The 14,948-nt window shown below is 46.2% G+C and overlaps 1 protein-coding gene across 1 annotated transcript in view; it reads left to right on the forward strand.

Annotated features, from left to right (window-relative positions):
* LOC146768987 (uncharacterized) overlaps nt 1-10,315 on the forward strand; it is a 32,988-nt gene extending 22,673 nt beyond the window's left edge. Inside the window, exons 2-3 of the mRNA XM_085640581.1 lie at nt 8,477-8,906; nt 9,734-10,315. Of these exons, the coding sequence (XP_085496707.1) occupies nt 8,477-8,906; nt 9,734-10,198 (895 nt within the window). The 3' untranslated portion in view covers nt 10,199-10,315. The remainder of the gene's footprint in view (nt 1-8,476; nt 8,907-9,733) is intronic.
* The last annotated feature ends 4,633 nt before the right edge of the window (nt 10,316-14,948 follow it).

Below are 14,948 nucleotides of genomic sequence, written 5' to 3' on the forward strand. Positions count from 1 at the left end.
CCTATTCGTACTCAACGGAGACCGCAGCATGGAGCATAGGTATTTGATGGGAAGAGGAGGACACAGGGAGAGAGCTGGAAAACATGTGCACCCTCATGGAGTACTTAAGAAAGAAGAAAAAAGGAGTTCCCCTAAATGTGTGCAGTGGAAGGATAGCAGCTAACCAATCAGAGAGATGGTAAAGAGCCTATGCTCCAGAGAGGTACAAAGAACATGGACAAGCTCGGCCAATGAAAGCCAAGAAAGAACAAGCAAGCAAATGAGTGACAATAAAGCAACCAATGGCGGAAAATGGTCATGCTGTAAGTCCCATTAACTTCTCGTTGGGTGCACAACAGCCTCTTGCAAACAGACAGCTTTTGCAGTTTGGTACACTTGACCTAAAATTGCATTATGCACTAAAAAAGTTTGGCAACACTGGGCCAGATTTACGAAAAACTGATCCCAAGATGCTGGTCTCAAACTGCGAATTGTGAGAACCAACCTATGTGCTCATTGGTTTGGTTCATACAATCCTGAAGCATTGTGGGTCACAGTCGTACCTCCCTCGTGAATATTTATGAGGCACGGTGCAAATTGTAACTCGCTACAATTGGAGACCATCATGTGGATTGTGGCATGCTTGAGTCAGCAATTGCTCTTGAATGAAGCATTTAATTTTTTTTTAATGCTGACTATTTTAATTAAAGGAAAGCGGTCTGCATTGACATAAAAAGTATTTAAAAAATTAAAAATTATGAGTGATCAATGGTTTCCTGGACCACTGCCTACTCTTTAACACATTTTTTTTTCTATTCGCAAAGGGGAAGGGTCCCAGTGGTGTAACACAGGCTCCCGCAGCCCCTGCGGTGTGGGCCCCATGCCAAGTTCAAGGGCCCCCTCAGCACAGTACTCTGCCCGGAGAGCTCCTTGATGAGTCCAGAGGGGGCCCCTCCACGTTCCTTGCAGGGGGGCCTCGTCAAGTTTTGTTACTCCAGTGAATGGTTCAGAGAGCCCTAATAACTTGTGCAAATACATAACCACTTCCTGCGAGGGGTTAGTAGATTTTCAAATTTTTGCAACCAAAAATGATATATGAGACACTGATTCGGTATTTGGAAGGGACACAAAGAACACGCCCCTTCCAGAGACCGAATCTGCATCTTTTAGGAATACCATTTGAGGAGTTGGAAAACTTTTCCAACTCAAGAAATGGGATTAGTGCAGAGGAAAAAGCAAATGGCAAATTGGAGCATTTGCGAACGTTAAAATGCTTAGTACATCTGCCCCCTAGTTCCAAGTAGACCACTTAGACCACTGTGCTGGACTCTTGAGTGTCCTGCACTAACTGCAGCTTGTGCATTATCCCTCTCAGCTCTCTTGGAAAATTGTGCTATTGGGACTGAAAGCAATGTGCAAGTTAGAAACTACATTCTCACATAATCTCTCTTCACTCCCTTTTCAGCCTCCCACTCTCTCACCTTTCGTTTTCACCATCTGATCCCTCCGACCCTTGCCAGTTGTCTCAGTCTCTCAGTCTCTCTCTCTCTCCTTTTGAATGTCCCCTCTGCCTTTCTCTTTCCATTCTTTTTTCTCTCTGCATCTTTCTATATCTTTTTCACTATTTTATCTGCCCCAGCTCTCGGTGTGATCTTTTCTTTCTACTCTTATTTATTTTTCCTCTCATCTGGCCAACCCTCACTTCTCTCACTGTTTGTTCAAGCTTTGAACGTCTGTCCCTCCCTCTCTGTATATATCTCTTGCTCCGTTTTCCACCATCATTTCTCTCTTTGTTTCATACTCTTCTACCTCCCTAGCTTCTCTTCTATTTCTCCTTTTCTCGCTCCCCTCTACTTCACACATTTTGTTGGTTCTTTTCTGGCACTTTTATTCTTGCTTTCTCTGTCCTACGATGCTTCTCACTCCCCACTACAAGGTGGTAGCAGTAGCAGGCAGAGAGGCTGGTGATGCTAGAGCAGGGTTCCTCGTAGTACGGCCCGCTTAAAGTACACTTCCTTGGAGTAAGCAGGGAAGATGGACGCTGGAGCAAACGTTGTGAATACGCCGCAGTACCCCCAGAAATAATAATGCTTGAGTTCAGAAGGTGGATGAGCAAGAAAGTAGATTTTGTTTCTCATTAAATTTTTATCTTGTCAGATTTGCTGTGCTCAAAGAGAGGTCAGATGTCTGCCCATGTCCTCTAACAAATTGCTGCTTTTATTTATTTTTATTTTTTAATCATGGAAACTGATGTTTACTTCTCATTCTCAGACTGAACAATGAGAGGAGTTTTTAAAATGAACTGACAATCTTGTGGTGTAAAAGGAAAGGCAGTAGGATGTCACTTTTTGTAACAGCAAATTTTAAAAACCTAAAATTCAACTGTACAAATATTTCGAAATATATCAGCACTTCAAAAGGCAGAAATGAAGCGCTTTTTTACAATTATGAAGTGTGAGGGAAACAAAGATTTCAATAGTATTAAAACAAAAGAAAACACTCTGCTTGGTGATACACAAAAGACAAATATTCACTGAAACTTGATTTTTACACATTATCATTGTTTTATCAGTAAAGGTGTATGGGCAAATTTAGTGGCCATTACAACAGAACATGGGCTGTCTGCAAATGACAGTGTCTACCACACCATGCTTTAGTAAAATATCTGTGACATGGTGAACCCTATAGCACCACCAGCCACATTCCGCACCCATATCACTATAGCAGCAGGGGGCGGTTGTGGTTCTTAGGGAGGGACAAGCAGCAGGGGGCGGCTGTGGTTTTTAGTGAGAGACAACCAGCAGGGGCTGCTGTGGTTCTTAGTGAGGGACAAGCAGCAGGGGCTGCTGTGGTTCTTAGTGAGGGACAAGCAGCAGGGGCTGCTGTGGTTCTTATGGAGAGACAAGCAGCATGGGGCAGCTGTTGTTCTTATGGAGAGATAAACACAAGGGGCAGCTGTTGTTCTTAGAGAGGGACAAGCAGCACGGGGCGCTGTGGTTCCTATGGAGAGAGAAGCAGCAGGGGCTGCTGTGGTTCTAATGGAGAGACAAGCAGCAGGGTTTGCTGTGGTTCTTATGGAGAGACAAGCAGCAGGGGGCAGCTGTTGCTCTTATGGACAGACAAGCAGCAGGGGCTGCTGTGGTTCTAAGGGAGAGAGAAGCAGCAGGGGGCGCTGTGGTTCTTAGGGAGGGACAAGCAGCAGGAGGCGCTGTGGTTCCCATGGAGAAAGAAGCAGCTGGGGCTGCTGTGGTTCTAATGGAGACACAAGCAGCAGGGGCTGCTGTGGTTTCAATGGAGAGAAGCAGCAGGGGCAGCAGTGGTTCTTATGGAGAGACAAGTAGCAGGGGCTGCTGTGGTTCTTAAGGACAGAGAAGCACAGGGGCTGCTGTGGTTCTAATGGAGAGAAAAGCAGCAAGGGCTGCTGTGGTTTCAATGGAGAGAAGCAGCAGAGCTATGGTTCTTATGGAGAGACAAGCAGCAGGGGCTGCTGTGGTTTCAATGGAGAGAAGCAGCAGGGGCAGCTGTGCTTCCTATGGACAGACAAGCAGCAGGGGCAATGGTAGTTCTTATGGGGAGAGAAACAGCAGGGGGCGGCTGTGGTTCGAATAGAAAGACAAGCAGCAGGGGGCGCCGTGGTTCTAGGGAGAGAAACACCAGGGGCAGCTCTGTCTCCTAGGAAGGGACAAGAAGCAGGGACAGCTGTGGTTCTTATCAAGAGAGAAGCAGCAGGGGCGGCTGTGGTTCTCATCGAAAGACAAGCAGCAGGGGGTGCTGTGGTTCTTTGGGAGAGAAACACCAGGGGCAGCTCTGTCTCCTAGGGAGGGACAAGAAGCAGGGACAGCTGTGGTTCTTATCAAGAGAGAAGCAGCAGGGGCGGCTGTGGTTCTCATCGAAAGACAAGCAGCAGGGGGCGCTGTGGTTCTAGGGAGAGACAAGCAGCAGGGGCGGCTGTGGTTCTTATCGAGAGAGAAACAGCAGGGGCGGCTGTGGTTCTTAACGAGAGAGAAACAGCAGGGGCGGCTGTGGTTCTTATCGAGAGAGAAATAAGCAGGGGCGGCAGTGGTTCTTATCGAGAGAGAAACAGCAGGGGCAGCTGTGGTTCTCATCGAAAGACAAGCAGCAGGGGGTGCTGTGGTTCTTATGTAGAGAAGCAGCAGGGGGCACTGTGGTTCTTATGGAGAGAGAAGCAGCAGTGGGCTGCTGTGGTTCTTATGGAGAGAGAAGCAGCAGTGGGCTGCTGTGGTTCTTAGGGAGGGACAAGCAACCAGGGGCAGCTGTGGTTTTTAGGGAGAGACAAGCAGCAGGGGCAGCTCTGGTTCTTATCGAGAGAGAAGCATTAGGGGTGGCTGTGGTTCTCATCGAGAGAGAAGCAGCAGGGGGCGGCTATGGTTCTCATCAAGAGAGAAGCAGCAGGGGGCGGCTATAGTTTCAATGGAGAGACAAGCAGCAGGGGCCGCTGTGATTCTGGTGGAGAGACAAGCAGCAGGGTGCAGCTGCGGTTCTGGTGGAGAGACAAGCAGCAGTGGCAGCTGTGGTGCTTAGGAAGAGAAAAGCAGCAGGGGCTGTTGTGGTTCTTAGGGAGAGAGAAGCAGCAGGCGGTGCTGTGGTTCTTTGGGAGAGAAACACCAAGGGCAGCTCTGTCTCTTAGGGAGGGAAAAGCAGCAGGGGGGCTGTGGTTCTTAGTGCGAGACAAGCAGCAGGGGGCAGCTGTGGTTCTTATGAAGAGACTAGCAGCAGGGTACAGCTGCGGTTCTGATGGAGAGACAAGCAACAGGGGGCAGCTGCGGTACTGATGGAGAGACAAGCAACAGGGGGCGGCTGTGGTTCTAATGGAGAGACAAGCAGCAGGGGACAGCTGTGGTTCTTATGGGAGAGAAACAGCAAGGGTGGCTGGGGTTTACTGGAATCTGTTGCCCAGGAAGAGAAGCAGGGTTGGTGAGGCTGGTTACACAGCCAACAATCAGTGCCACTGCAAGGTATCTATGAGCCCGGGGGTAACTCCTCCTCACCACAAACCTCAGCGTAAAATTTGCTCCTAAGGAGGTTTCAGTGCCCTTTAACCACAATCTCTGGCCCCGGTGCCACCACACATGCTGCGGTATCGGTAGGTGCCCCCCAGCCGGGAATGAGTTAAAAACGTCGCTCCCTCGGGTACTGTCACTCTTCTCAGAAGTGGGGACCGCCTGTGCAGGCGCGGTGCGTCCATTGGGGCGTAGGGGCATTGCCCCACTTACCACGGAGAAGAACTTCACGCCGGGCGCGTCCTGACTTGAAATCCGACTCAGTCAGGAGGACGCGCCGCTGAAGGGGGTGGGGCAGCAATGGAGGGTTGGGTTTATTGTGGACTACTTCACTGAGTGACAGCAGGGCAGGCACAGTGTGCATGGTCAGGTTTGGGCTGATCATTTTTCTGACCAGCCCGAACCTGCACACTAGTAGCCTGCAGTGCCCTGCATTAGGCGAGAGAACTAGGGCGAGGGCGGCTACTGGCCAGTGGCCGCAGCCCCCGGTCTCCTATGGGCGGAGACAGACAGTGCTCTAGCCAATCCTGGTGTCTGGATTGGTTGAGAGGCGGCGGCGGCGGACCACCCCGGCACAGGAACACACAGCAGATGCGAGATGCGGCGCGGACCCCCGGCGGCAGTCAGGTAAGTTTTTATGGTTTTTTTTTAAACTTTATTTTTAAACTCCCGGCCCCCCCCCCCCACCCTCGCACGAAGCCCCCCGCGCACGTGTGCGTATTGCGAGCCACAACTGCTTATCTTGTGGAATGCCTGCGCGTACCCATGCCCTATTACAGGTATTTGTGGCCTCGATGACACATAACAGCATGCGCGATTAAAAAATATAAAACATATTGGTGTGTCTTTTGAGTGCAAAACTGCTCACAGAGTGTGTATTGTGGTCAGTTAACACAAACGTATCACATTGGGTGGACGCATGCAGACAACAATAATATCTCCACAGCAACTTTTATGCAAAACCACAAACGTCATCCTACGCCTACGGAGACATTTCTGCACTGCACCATTGCACCTCTAAGCAATCAAGTTGTCCCAGGCAGGTGTAACGCGGTCAGCCAGTTTCGGCTGATCGGGTATCACCATTTGCATTCTGGTGCATGTAGTTTTACTCCTTTGGAAGTTAATGCACCAGAATGCAAAGTGCGGGAAAGAGGGCACCTGGCAAAAAAAAAAGAAAATGCTATTAATTTTGAATTTTACACACACAAAAAACTGATCTCGCAGGGGTGGTAGTGGCGGACTAGCAGTGTTGTGGGAGGGGTCAGTGGGTGGTGAGAGTTGATACGGTACAGGGGAGTGGCTAGGGACACCTCTCTGGTCGCCTTGTAATGAGGGTTTTTGCGACAGACAGACAGAACAATTCACCTCATGAGTGTGTAGTAGGAAGATCCATATTGTTGCGCTTTTTGCTCTGAGTTTGTTTTTTTCAAAATGAAATCGTACATCTGACCCCCACTCTCAGGGACCATTTTGTTTTTCAAAGTCTGCTGACATCCTTTGGGGCTTGGCTGCAACAAACAATTGTAATACGATGTCGGTGACACAACTGCCATTTGTTAAGGTACATGAAATTAGAACAAGGTTCATGTGTTTGTGCGGTGAATCATTTCCTTTCTAGTTTTCCCTTAACGTAATTCACAAACTGTGTTTTTTTTCCAGATTCAAACCCATTACTTCAGGCGCAAAACAACCAGGCCCCGCATGAACATGGGGGCATATTAGCAAGACCGGCGATAAAATTATCGCCGTTTTTGCGGCAGGAAACTGCCGCTAAAACGGCGATAATGGGCTTGCTAATATGCGTTATAGAATTCCAATGGGCTTCTATTGGAATTCTATAACGCATATTAGCAAGCCCATTATCGCCGTTTTAGCGGCAGTTTCCCGCCGCAAAAACGGCGATAATTTTATCGCCGGTCTTGCTAATATGCCCCAATGGAACTTGGACTACAAGCACTCTTACATTGTTAATGTCACAAAACGCTGGTTTATAGACCCGCTATGGGCATTACTAACACGCTGTAGGCACAGCCTCTTGGATTTCCTTTATTTTTACATTGCTGCTTACTGCCAGATCTACGGGAGCTCTCATGTGCCACAACACCAGCCTGAAAACTCATTTCGATGTTTCTTAATTCTAACTTTAATACGTTGTGTGTATTTCAATATGACTGCCACAGCTTGGATTTGCCCGACTGGCTCCCGTTTCAGAGGCAGAATGGCCACAACCTTCAGGGGTTAGAATAGATGTTCCAGGCTCATTCTTTGAAACTGCACGAGGGTTTGTGGTCGCCTTTAAATGTTTGCCAACATTTACCAGATTTTAGAGTTAAGTGAGCTCTTCCACCAAGCGGCATTTCCATAACCTGAAGCAGATGAGTGCATGTGGCTGTACCTTTGTAGTGCGTTCTGTAATACTTAGATCAGTGAGATTACACTACTGTGCGCCTACAGCATGTTCACGGAGATCAAACACAGCTGAATGTGGCTCAGAACGAAACTGTGGTAATTTATGGTGAAGCCGAAGTATGTCGCTCGGGTCATATAGACTGCAAGATGTCTGTCCCTCTGTGCCCGGTGTCTGTATGTCTGTCTGCTTTTTAAAAACGTTCTTTTGTATATAACGATCTATTTATAGCTTTTTGTTTATTTGGATCCCTATCTGACCTAATATCCCCTATGAGTCAGTATGTATATCTATCCGGTGAGGATCATCGCCTGCAAAGCTCTTCATTTATCATTAGGTTCAGGTTATGGCTCTGTTGCTGGGTCGAGCTTATGCACTTTAAATGGATTTTTATAAATTATAGATGAAGGAGCTTAATAAAGCCAGCAGCGTGCTCCAAGGAGCATTACTGCAGCTCTGCCCTTGGAAGAGATGATGCAGAATGTGTTGATTAATGACGCCGCTATCAGTGAATACTCTTGTTGGCTCCGGTGTGACAGTCTCTTCAGTCCGAAAGTAGTATAGGTTGTATACTACTCGTCACCATGTATTTTTTGACAGGTGGCCACGCCCCTTTGACCACGCCCCTTTGGTCCGTGTGTCTATATTGGACGCGTTCCAAGTCTGATTTTAATCGGGGTTTTAATCGGTCCTTATAACGCATTGATAAGATTATAGCATTTTATTGTTTTATAGGTCGTTATTTTGTGAATCATGGCTTATAAAATGATACGGCGATGAAATCAAAAAGCGTATAAAACGATAAGTTAGGATTTGTGAATCAAGGCTTATAAAATGATACTGCGATGAAATCAAAAACGTATGAATCGACCACGCATGCAGGAGGGTTGCTAAGAAGTGGGGGTAGTGTGAAATACGAGTCTACAAACATACCGCGGGGCGTGTCTAGTATGTTCACAGAGGATATAAGCCAGCATTCCGAGGACCGTGTGTTAAGAAACCCCCGCTTTTTGCCGACAAAGAAAAGCTCGAGCTTTAAGACAACTTTGAGAATGTCTTGCTCTAGCGTGGAAGCGGGACCCCTTGGAGAAACTATAACAGCGATGCTGAAGGAAGCGGCAAATGCTGCAGACGACGCTGCAGAACTCGACGATAGTGATAAGGAAAATTGCGCGCCAACAACGCCTGCGGGTACTACGTCGGAGATGTCGTCGGCGATGCTGAATAAAAAGCCCGAGACAGACGTCGAGGCATCGGCTATGCCGAATATAAAGCCCGAGACCGGAGCCTGCGAAGAGGCGGTTGGTGGCATTGCTAAAATGGCGAGCAATACCTCCGATGCTACAGACGGCGGTGGAAGAGCGGAACCAAGTGAAGATGACGAGGGTATTGACCTGCAAGAGCCTGAACCCGAGGACTCCAGCGACTGTACAGAGATGGATTCCGGAGAAGAATCTGTAAACGAAACAGAAAAGTGCGAAGTTGGAAAACGAAAAGTAAGTACGAACCGCAATTTTTCGGCAAATCCTCTGGGGTGTTTAAGAGTGTGATGATGAGGCGTGTAGTTGTGAGGAAGGCTGAGGTCGAAAAACCCCTTTTTTCTTTTTATCAGCAAAAGAGAGGAGGAGGAGCCCCAGGCGACAAAACCGCTAGCACGACTATGGAAGTCACACAGCCATCGCTACGTTTTTCATGTCTCTGCTGCTCAAGACAGAAAAAACTTGCCGTAACGCATAAAAACTGCAGCTGTAAGCGCTTAGACGCAATTGTACAATTTTGTCGTGGTGAAAGTTGGAGCACGGATCGATATCGCGGACTTTTGACAACGATAGCCGCGATCATAAAATTGTGCTTAAAGGCGGGGTGGTACGACGAATGCGAAGGTTGTAAAATTGACGACCCGAGTCAGTTGCATCACGACTGTCTCACGACGGGTGATGAATATGAAGACAGTTTGATACGGAAACTATGTTACAAGCTGGACCCCTATAAGATTATGGCGACGTTGGGGGCGGTCTATGGCTTGAAAGAAATGTCAGTACCCGAAGATTGTAGTAAGATGATTGCGAATGTTTTAAAGTATATTAAGAGAGTACAGTCCCCATCAGAGCATGTGAAAAGTATGTATGAAGCGGGTGATGAAGACATACGCTTGATAATGAAACAGCATTTGAGAAGGAAGAATTACCGTAGATATTTTAAGATCAAGTATCTTTACAGGAGTTTAAAACCGAGGAACATGACATTTCTTAATGTAGAGTAAATGAAAACATGATGATCTTCGCGATTGCTACTATTATGTATGTGTGTTTTTCCGTTGCAGGAAAGTGTGTTTCGACACATGGTTGAGATCGGCGTGCGACCGAGCGTTAGATGCCTGGAAGACGCTTTTTATTTTCTGATCAGAGCAAAGATGGCGTACCCCAAACCAGTGTTTCGCCCGACCGCGCTATGTCGTAACAAGCGATGTGAAATCATCGAAGAGCTTGAAAAAGAACTGGGTCAGAAACCTAGAGGCTTTTACGACGTTGAAAAGAGCAAAATCTTCTTGGGCGCTGACGACGTGCTCGAAGATTGCATCGACAATTATATCAGGCGGACATTTTGCACCCTAGGAACTACTCTGAATAAGAAACAGTTTTTCAATTTCATGAATACAATATCTGATTTGTTTTGTCGAGCCTTCTTGAAGGGGCGTGGGGAGGATGTAAGAAGACTGGTACCGTTCATAGCTAGCAAAATCCAAATATTGATTCTACGTCACGAGTTTTTGAGAGCATTGTGTTAAATATCTATGTTTTTATCGTTATTATCGTTTATAGCGCTGTACATTCCTATATTACCAGTTTAAATCATACACTGTTTAATTCGTGTGTTATTAAATAATCTACTATTGTAAAATAAACCGGCTTCTAGTTCTGATTATTTGATAAAGAAAAATAATAAAACAAAAGTGAATTAATAGAATAGGGGGGCGGGAGTAGGGGTTGCGGTATTTTAGTTCAAGAAGCGCTACGATGCAGAAGCTTTTCAAAAGAGTTTATTACAACCCCTCGAAAGTTGGTAGTTTTGGCGGTGTAGAAGCCTTGTACAAGGAGAGCAAAATCCACAACGACGGTGTTAAAAGAACACAGGTACGCGACTGGTTATCGGGCGAAGATGCCTACACGCTACATAAGGGGTCGAGAAAGCGCTTTCAAAGACGGCGTGTGATAGTCAGCGGCTTAAATCATCAATGGCAGGCGGACCTTCTAGACGTCCGTGAACATGCCGCGGTTAATGATGGTGTAAAATTTATATTAACGGTGATAGACGTACTGTCAAAGTATGCATTCGCCGTTGGCCTGAAGGAAAAATCGGGGAGCTCGGTCACAAAAGCCTTTGATTACATTTTCAGCAGCGGGAGAATTCCTAAAAAGTTACAAACAGATAGAGGAAAAGAGTTTGAAAACAAGACGCTAAAAGCTCTGCTGAACAAGTATGGTGTAAAACATTTTGTTACAAACAACGAAGTGAAGGCGGCGATTGTAGAAAGATTCAACAGAACTCTCAAGGCACGAATTTGGCGGTATTTTACAGCGTACAACACATTTCGTTATATAGATCGTTTACAAGATTTTATTGAAAGTTACAATCATAGCTATCATAGAACCATTAAGACGTCCCCTGTAGAAGTATCCCCGCAAAATGAGTTGAAAATTTGGAGAACTGTGTACGGGTCCGTGTTCACCAACAACCCTGTTTCAAAAAACACGCTCAAAAAAGGTGATCATGTTAGGGTATCTAGATGCAAGGGGGTATTTCAAAAGGGGTATGAGCAGACTTTTACAGATGAGATCTTTGTGATAGACAAGATTTCCAAGCATTCAGGCGTTACAGTTTTTAACTTAAAAGACTATGCTGGGGAGGAGGTCGAAGGGTGTTTTTACAAAGAAGAGCTGCAAAAAATAAAACAGGATCAAGATCGTGTGTACCGTATTGAGAACGTTTTGGCAAAGAAGGGGCACGGGGCACAAAGACAGTGCCTAGTTAAATGGCGGGGATGGCCTGATAAATTTAATAGTTGGGTCTCTGAGAGTGAATTAAAGGATATACAAAGTCTACAACAGCGGATATAGGCATTTAGGTACCGCGGAAGCGCCATGGAGGTCGGACCTTTTTATCTGACGCTCCCGAGTAACGCGTCTTTGGACACTTTCCCTAATAACAAAATTTCAAATTTTACGGTGAAACTAGCAAAACCTATTCATCTACAAGGAGATTGGGAGGTGGCCCTAACAGAAATTCAGTACCCGCACACGTGGGACACTTTTGAAACAGAGGATGTTAGATTTACGGTGGTACGCAAGAAGGAAAGCGCCCACGAACTTTCTTTCCCGCCGGGGCACTATGACAACATACGAGACATTGTAGAAGTAATGAATAAATCCATTGGTAACATATCGGAACTTGTTGACCTTAGATTAACGTATGAACCACGACTTCGAAAAGTGCAGTTGAGGAATGCTCAAGACTATGGTATTTTGGTGCGTGAAAAACTGGGGAGAGTGTTGGGGCTGACGCCTAACGTTCACCACTCTTCATCAGCGGGGAAAGCCTACACGGATGTACACGGCGGATTTTATATGATGTTTGTATACTGCGACGTGATAGAGCATCAGAGAGTGGGGGATAGCTACGTGCCTCTCCTCCGGTGCGTGGAAATCACAGGCAAGAATAATAGCATGATAAACATCATTTACACCAAAAGAGATTATGTACCGATCAGCAAAAAACATTTTCACACAATAACTTTGGAACTGAAGGACGATTTGAACACTAATATAAGATTTAAAGTGGGTAAAGTCATAGCGAAGCTTCATTTCAGGCCGCGACGTGGTGAAGTGTACTAGAATAATGATTTTACCTGAAAATTACGGCGACGCGTCGCTCTATAGGGATTACTATAGAGCACAAGCCGGCTCAGGCCTCCCGGGGTTCCACGGGGCACCTATTATGTACGGGGCGGGTGTTGGCGGTATATTCAGAAGCCTTTTCAGAAAAGCAGTACCGCTTTTAAGAAGAGGGTTCCAGTTGGTAAAACCGCACGTGAAAACCGCTGCAGCAAATATTGCCCGAGACGTCGCAGGGCACGTTTCGGGGGCGGTGATGAAAAAGTTTACCAAAACGGGTCAAGAAGGCTCAGGTTTAATCTATCTCGAAAGAGGAAGGAAGAGAAAAAGGGGTGTATCACTAAGGGGGCCGCCCGCGTTCCTTCAAAGCGTTGTGAAGCGCCGGCGACCGGCTCAAAAGAGTTCGCTTAAGACCCGGAGAAGACACGGAAAAAAACGAGTCTCTAAGGGCAACATATTTTAAATCGGACCATGGCCTCCGTCCCTTGCGGTTCCCAGGAATGCACAAAGTCAGAGTTGGACCTATTCCAAGTACCACCAACGCAAACCAGCATTGAAAGTTCTCTATATGTCGAAGTACCGCCACTTTCAGCCCTGTCAGACACAGCCCCCTTAGAGTTCTTCATAGCTCGGTCGGATGACTACCTGGACCTTTCAGCTACCCTGATTTATCTGTCGTGCAAAATTACTAACGCAGACGGATCCGATTTGGACGCCGCAGCCCGAGTGGCGTTTTCTCCATACCCCATAGCCTCACTTTTTAACCAACTGGATGTGAGCCTCGGCGACCGGCTCATCAGCCAGTCAAACAACACGTATCCATACAGGGCTTATCTCGAAACGGTACTTAATTATGGGGACCCCACTTTAAAACGCCAACTTTCTGCAGGTCTCTTCTACAGAGACACCGCTGGAGAGCACGAGGACACGACTTTAAACGGTGCTAACGCGGGATTTAAGAGCAGAGCTAGCTTTACAGCCCGAAGTCGTAAAGTGGAACTGATTGGGCAATTACACTGCGATTTATTTTTCCAAGACAAATTAATGCTTAACGGTCTAGATGTGAAGATTAAACTGATTCGAAATAAAGACACTTTTTGCTTAATGAGCGGCGACGCAGAAAATTACAAAGTGCATATCTTAGCGGCGTCACTATTTGTGAAACGTGTCAAAGTGAGCCCGGTGGTGCGTTTAGCTCACGCCGAGACTCTGTTAACCAGTAATGCCAAGTACCCCATCGAAAGAGTGGAGCTCAAAGTGTTCAGCATCCCAGCCGGTGCGCTACTATCGAATACTGAGAATATTTTTTTCGGATTTTTGCCAAGAACTGTAATAGTAGCGCTGGTCGATAACGCAGCATTTAGCGGTGAATATGGCAGAAACCCCTTTAATTTCAAGCATTATAATATATCTCACAGCAGCCTCTCCGTAGACGGCCAAGCTATACCGGCAAAACCATACACGCCGTCATTTGGAACTGGGGGTGTGGCTAGAGAATATTTGGGTGTGCTGCAAGTTGCTGGGAAGTACGCATCAGACCGACCCTTCTTTGTGGATCGTGTAGAGTATTCGAAAGGCTATTCTATGCTGGCTTTCGATCTATGCCCTGACAACGACGTGGGTGGCGGCCATTTTTCGATACAAAAATCAGGCAATGTACGTCTGGAGCTCCGTTTTAGCGCCGCTCTACCGTCTACTATAAACCTTCTGATTTACGCTGTCTTTCAGAATGTTATACAGATTAACCATAGGCGAGAGGTGCTAATCGACTATATGTGATGAATACGTGGCAACTGGAACGTTTTCTCGCCAAAGACGAGACGGCAAAACATTCATTTTTAGGTGTATTCGCAGCTGACACTCTACCAATGTATCTGGGTAATCGCCAGCGACCGCTTCATTTAATAGTCAATACAGACGGTAAAGATCAAAGGGGTCGACACTGGTTAGCAATATTTCTAACGGAAAAGGACTCTGAGTTTTTTGACTCCTATGGCGTGCCACCAAACAGTTATCTGTACCCCAATACCATATGGCAATTTTTAAAAAGAAACACTTCAGGCCTAATAACATTTCATGAAAACCAGATTCAGGATGATGTATCATTTACCTGCGGGGCACATTGTTTGTTTTATTTATTTCATAGATGCCGTGGTGTAGACTTTGAAAGCATTTTAAAAATGTATTCAGCTGATTTGAAGGCAAATGATGCTCTAGTAACAAGGTTTGTGTTGAGGCAATTACGCAGATTGAAAAGAGGCCGTGTAAATAACAGACCGATGCAAAATTGTATTTCATTCACTGATAATATGCATGTTTACAGTGTTTATGATAACTAGCAGACATCCACAAGGTCTATTTTACGCTCTCATTGGACTTTTAAAATCATATTTGTACCGAACATTTTTACTCTGTGATATAAAATGTATCTAAATAAATTGCATGAAAAAAGCCCTTAACTTTACGTGTCGGTCTGACTTTTTTCAGCACCTAGATGCCACGTTAATGCACCGTGGTTTATATTCATCCTGAAATGCTTAGACAGGCTATTGTCCGCATATGGTGCCTGGTGTGCTGTCGAGGTTTGCAAAAAATATGAATAAAAAAAGGGGGGCCTAACTTTACGTGTCGGTCTGACTTTTTTCA

Source organism: Triturus cristatus, unplaced genomic scaffold (assembly GCF_964204655.1).
Source record: "Triturus cristatus unplaced genomic scaffold, aTriCri1.1 SCAFFOLD_706, whole genome shotgun sequence".
Taxonomy (NCBI): Eukaryota; Metazoa; Chordata; class Amphibia; order Caudata; family Salamandridae; genus Triturus; species Triturus cristatus.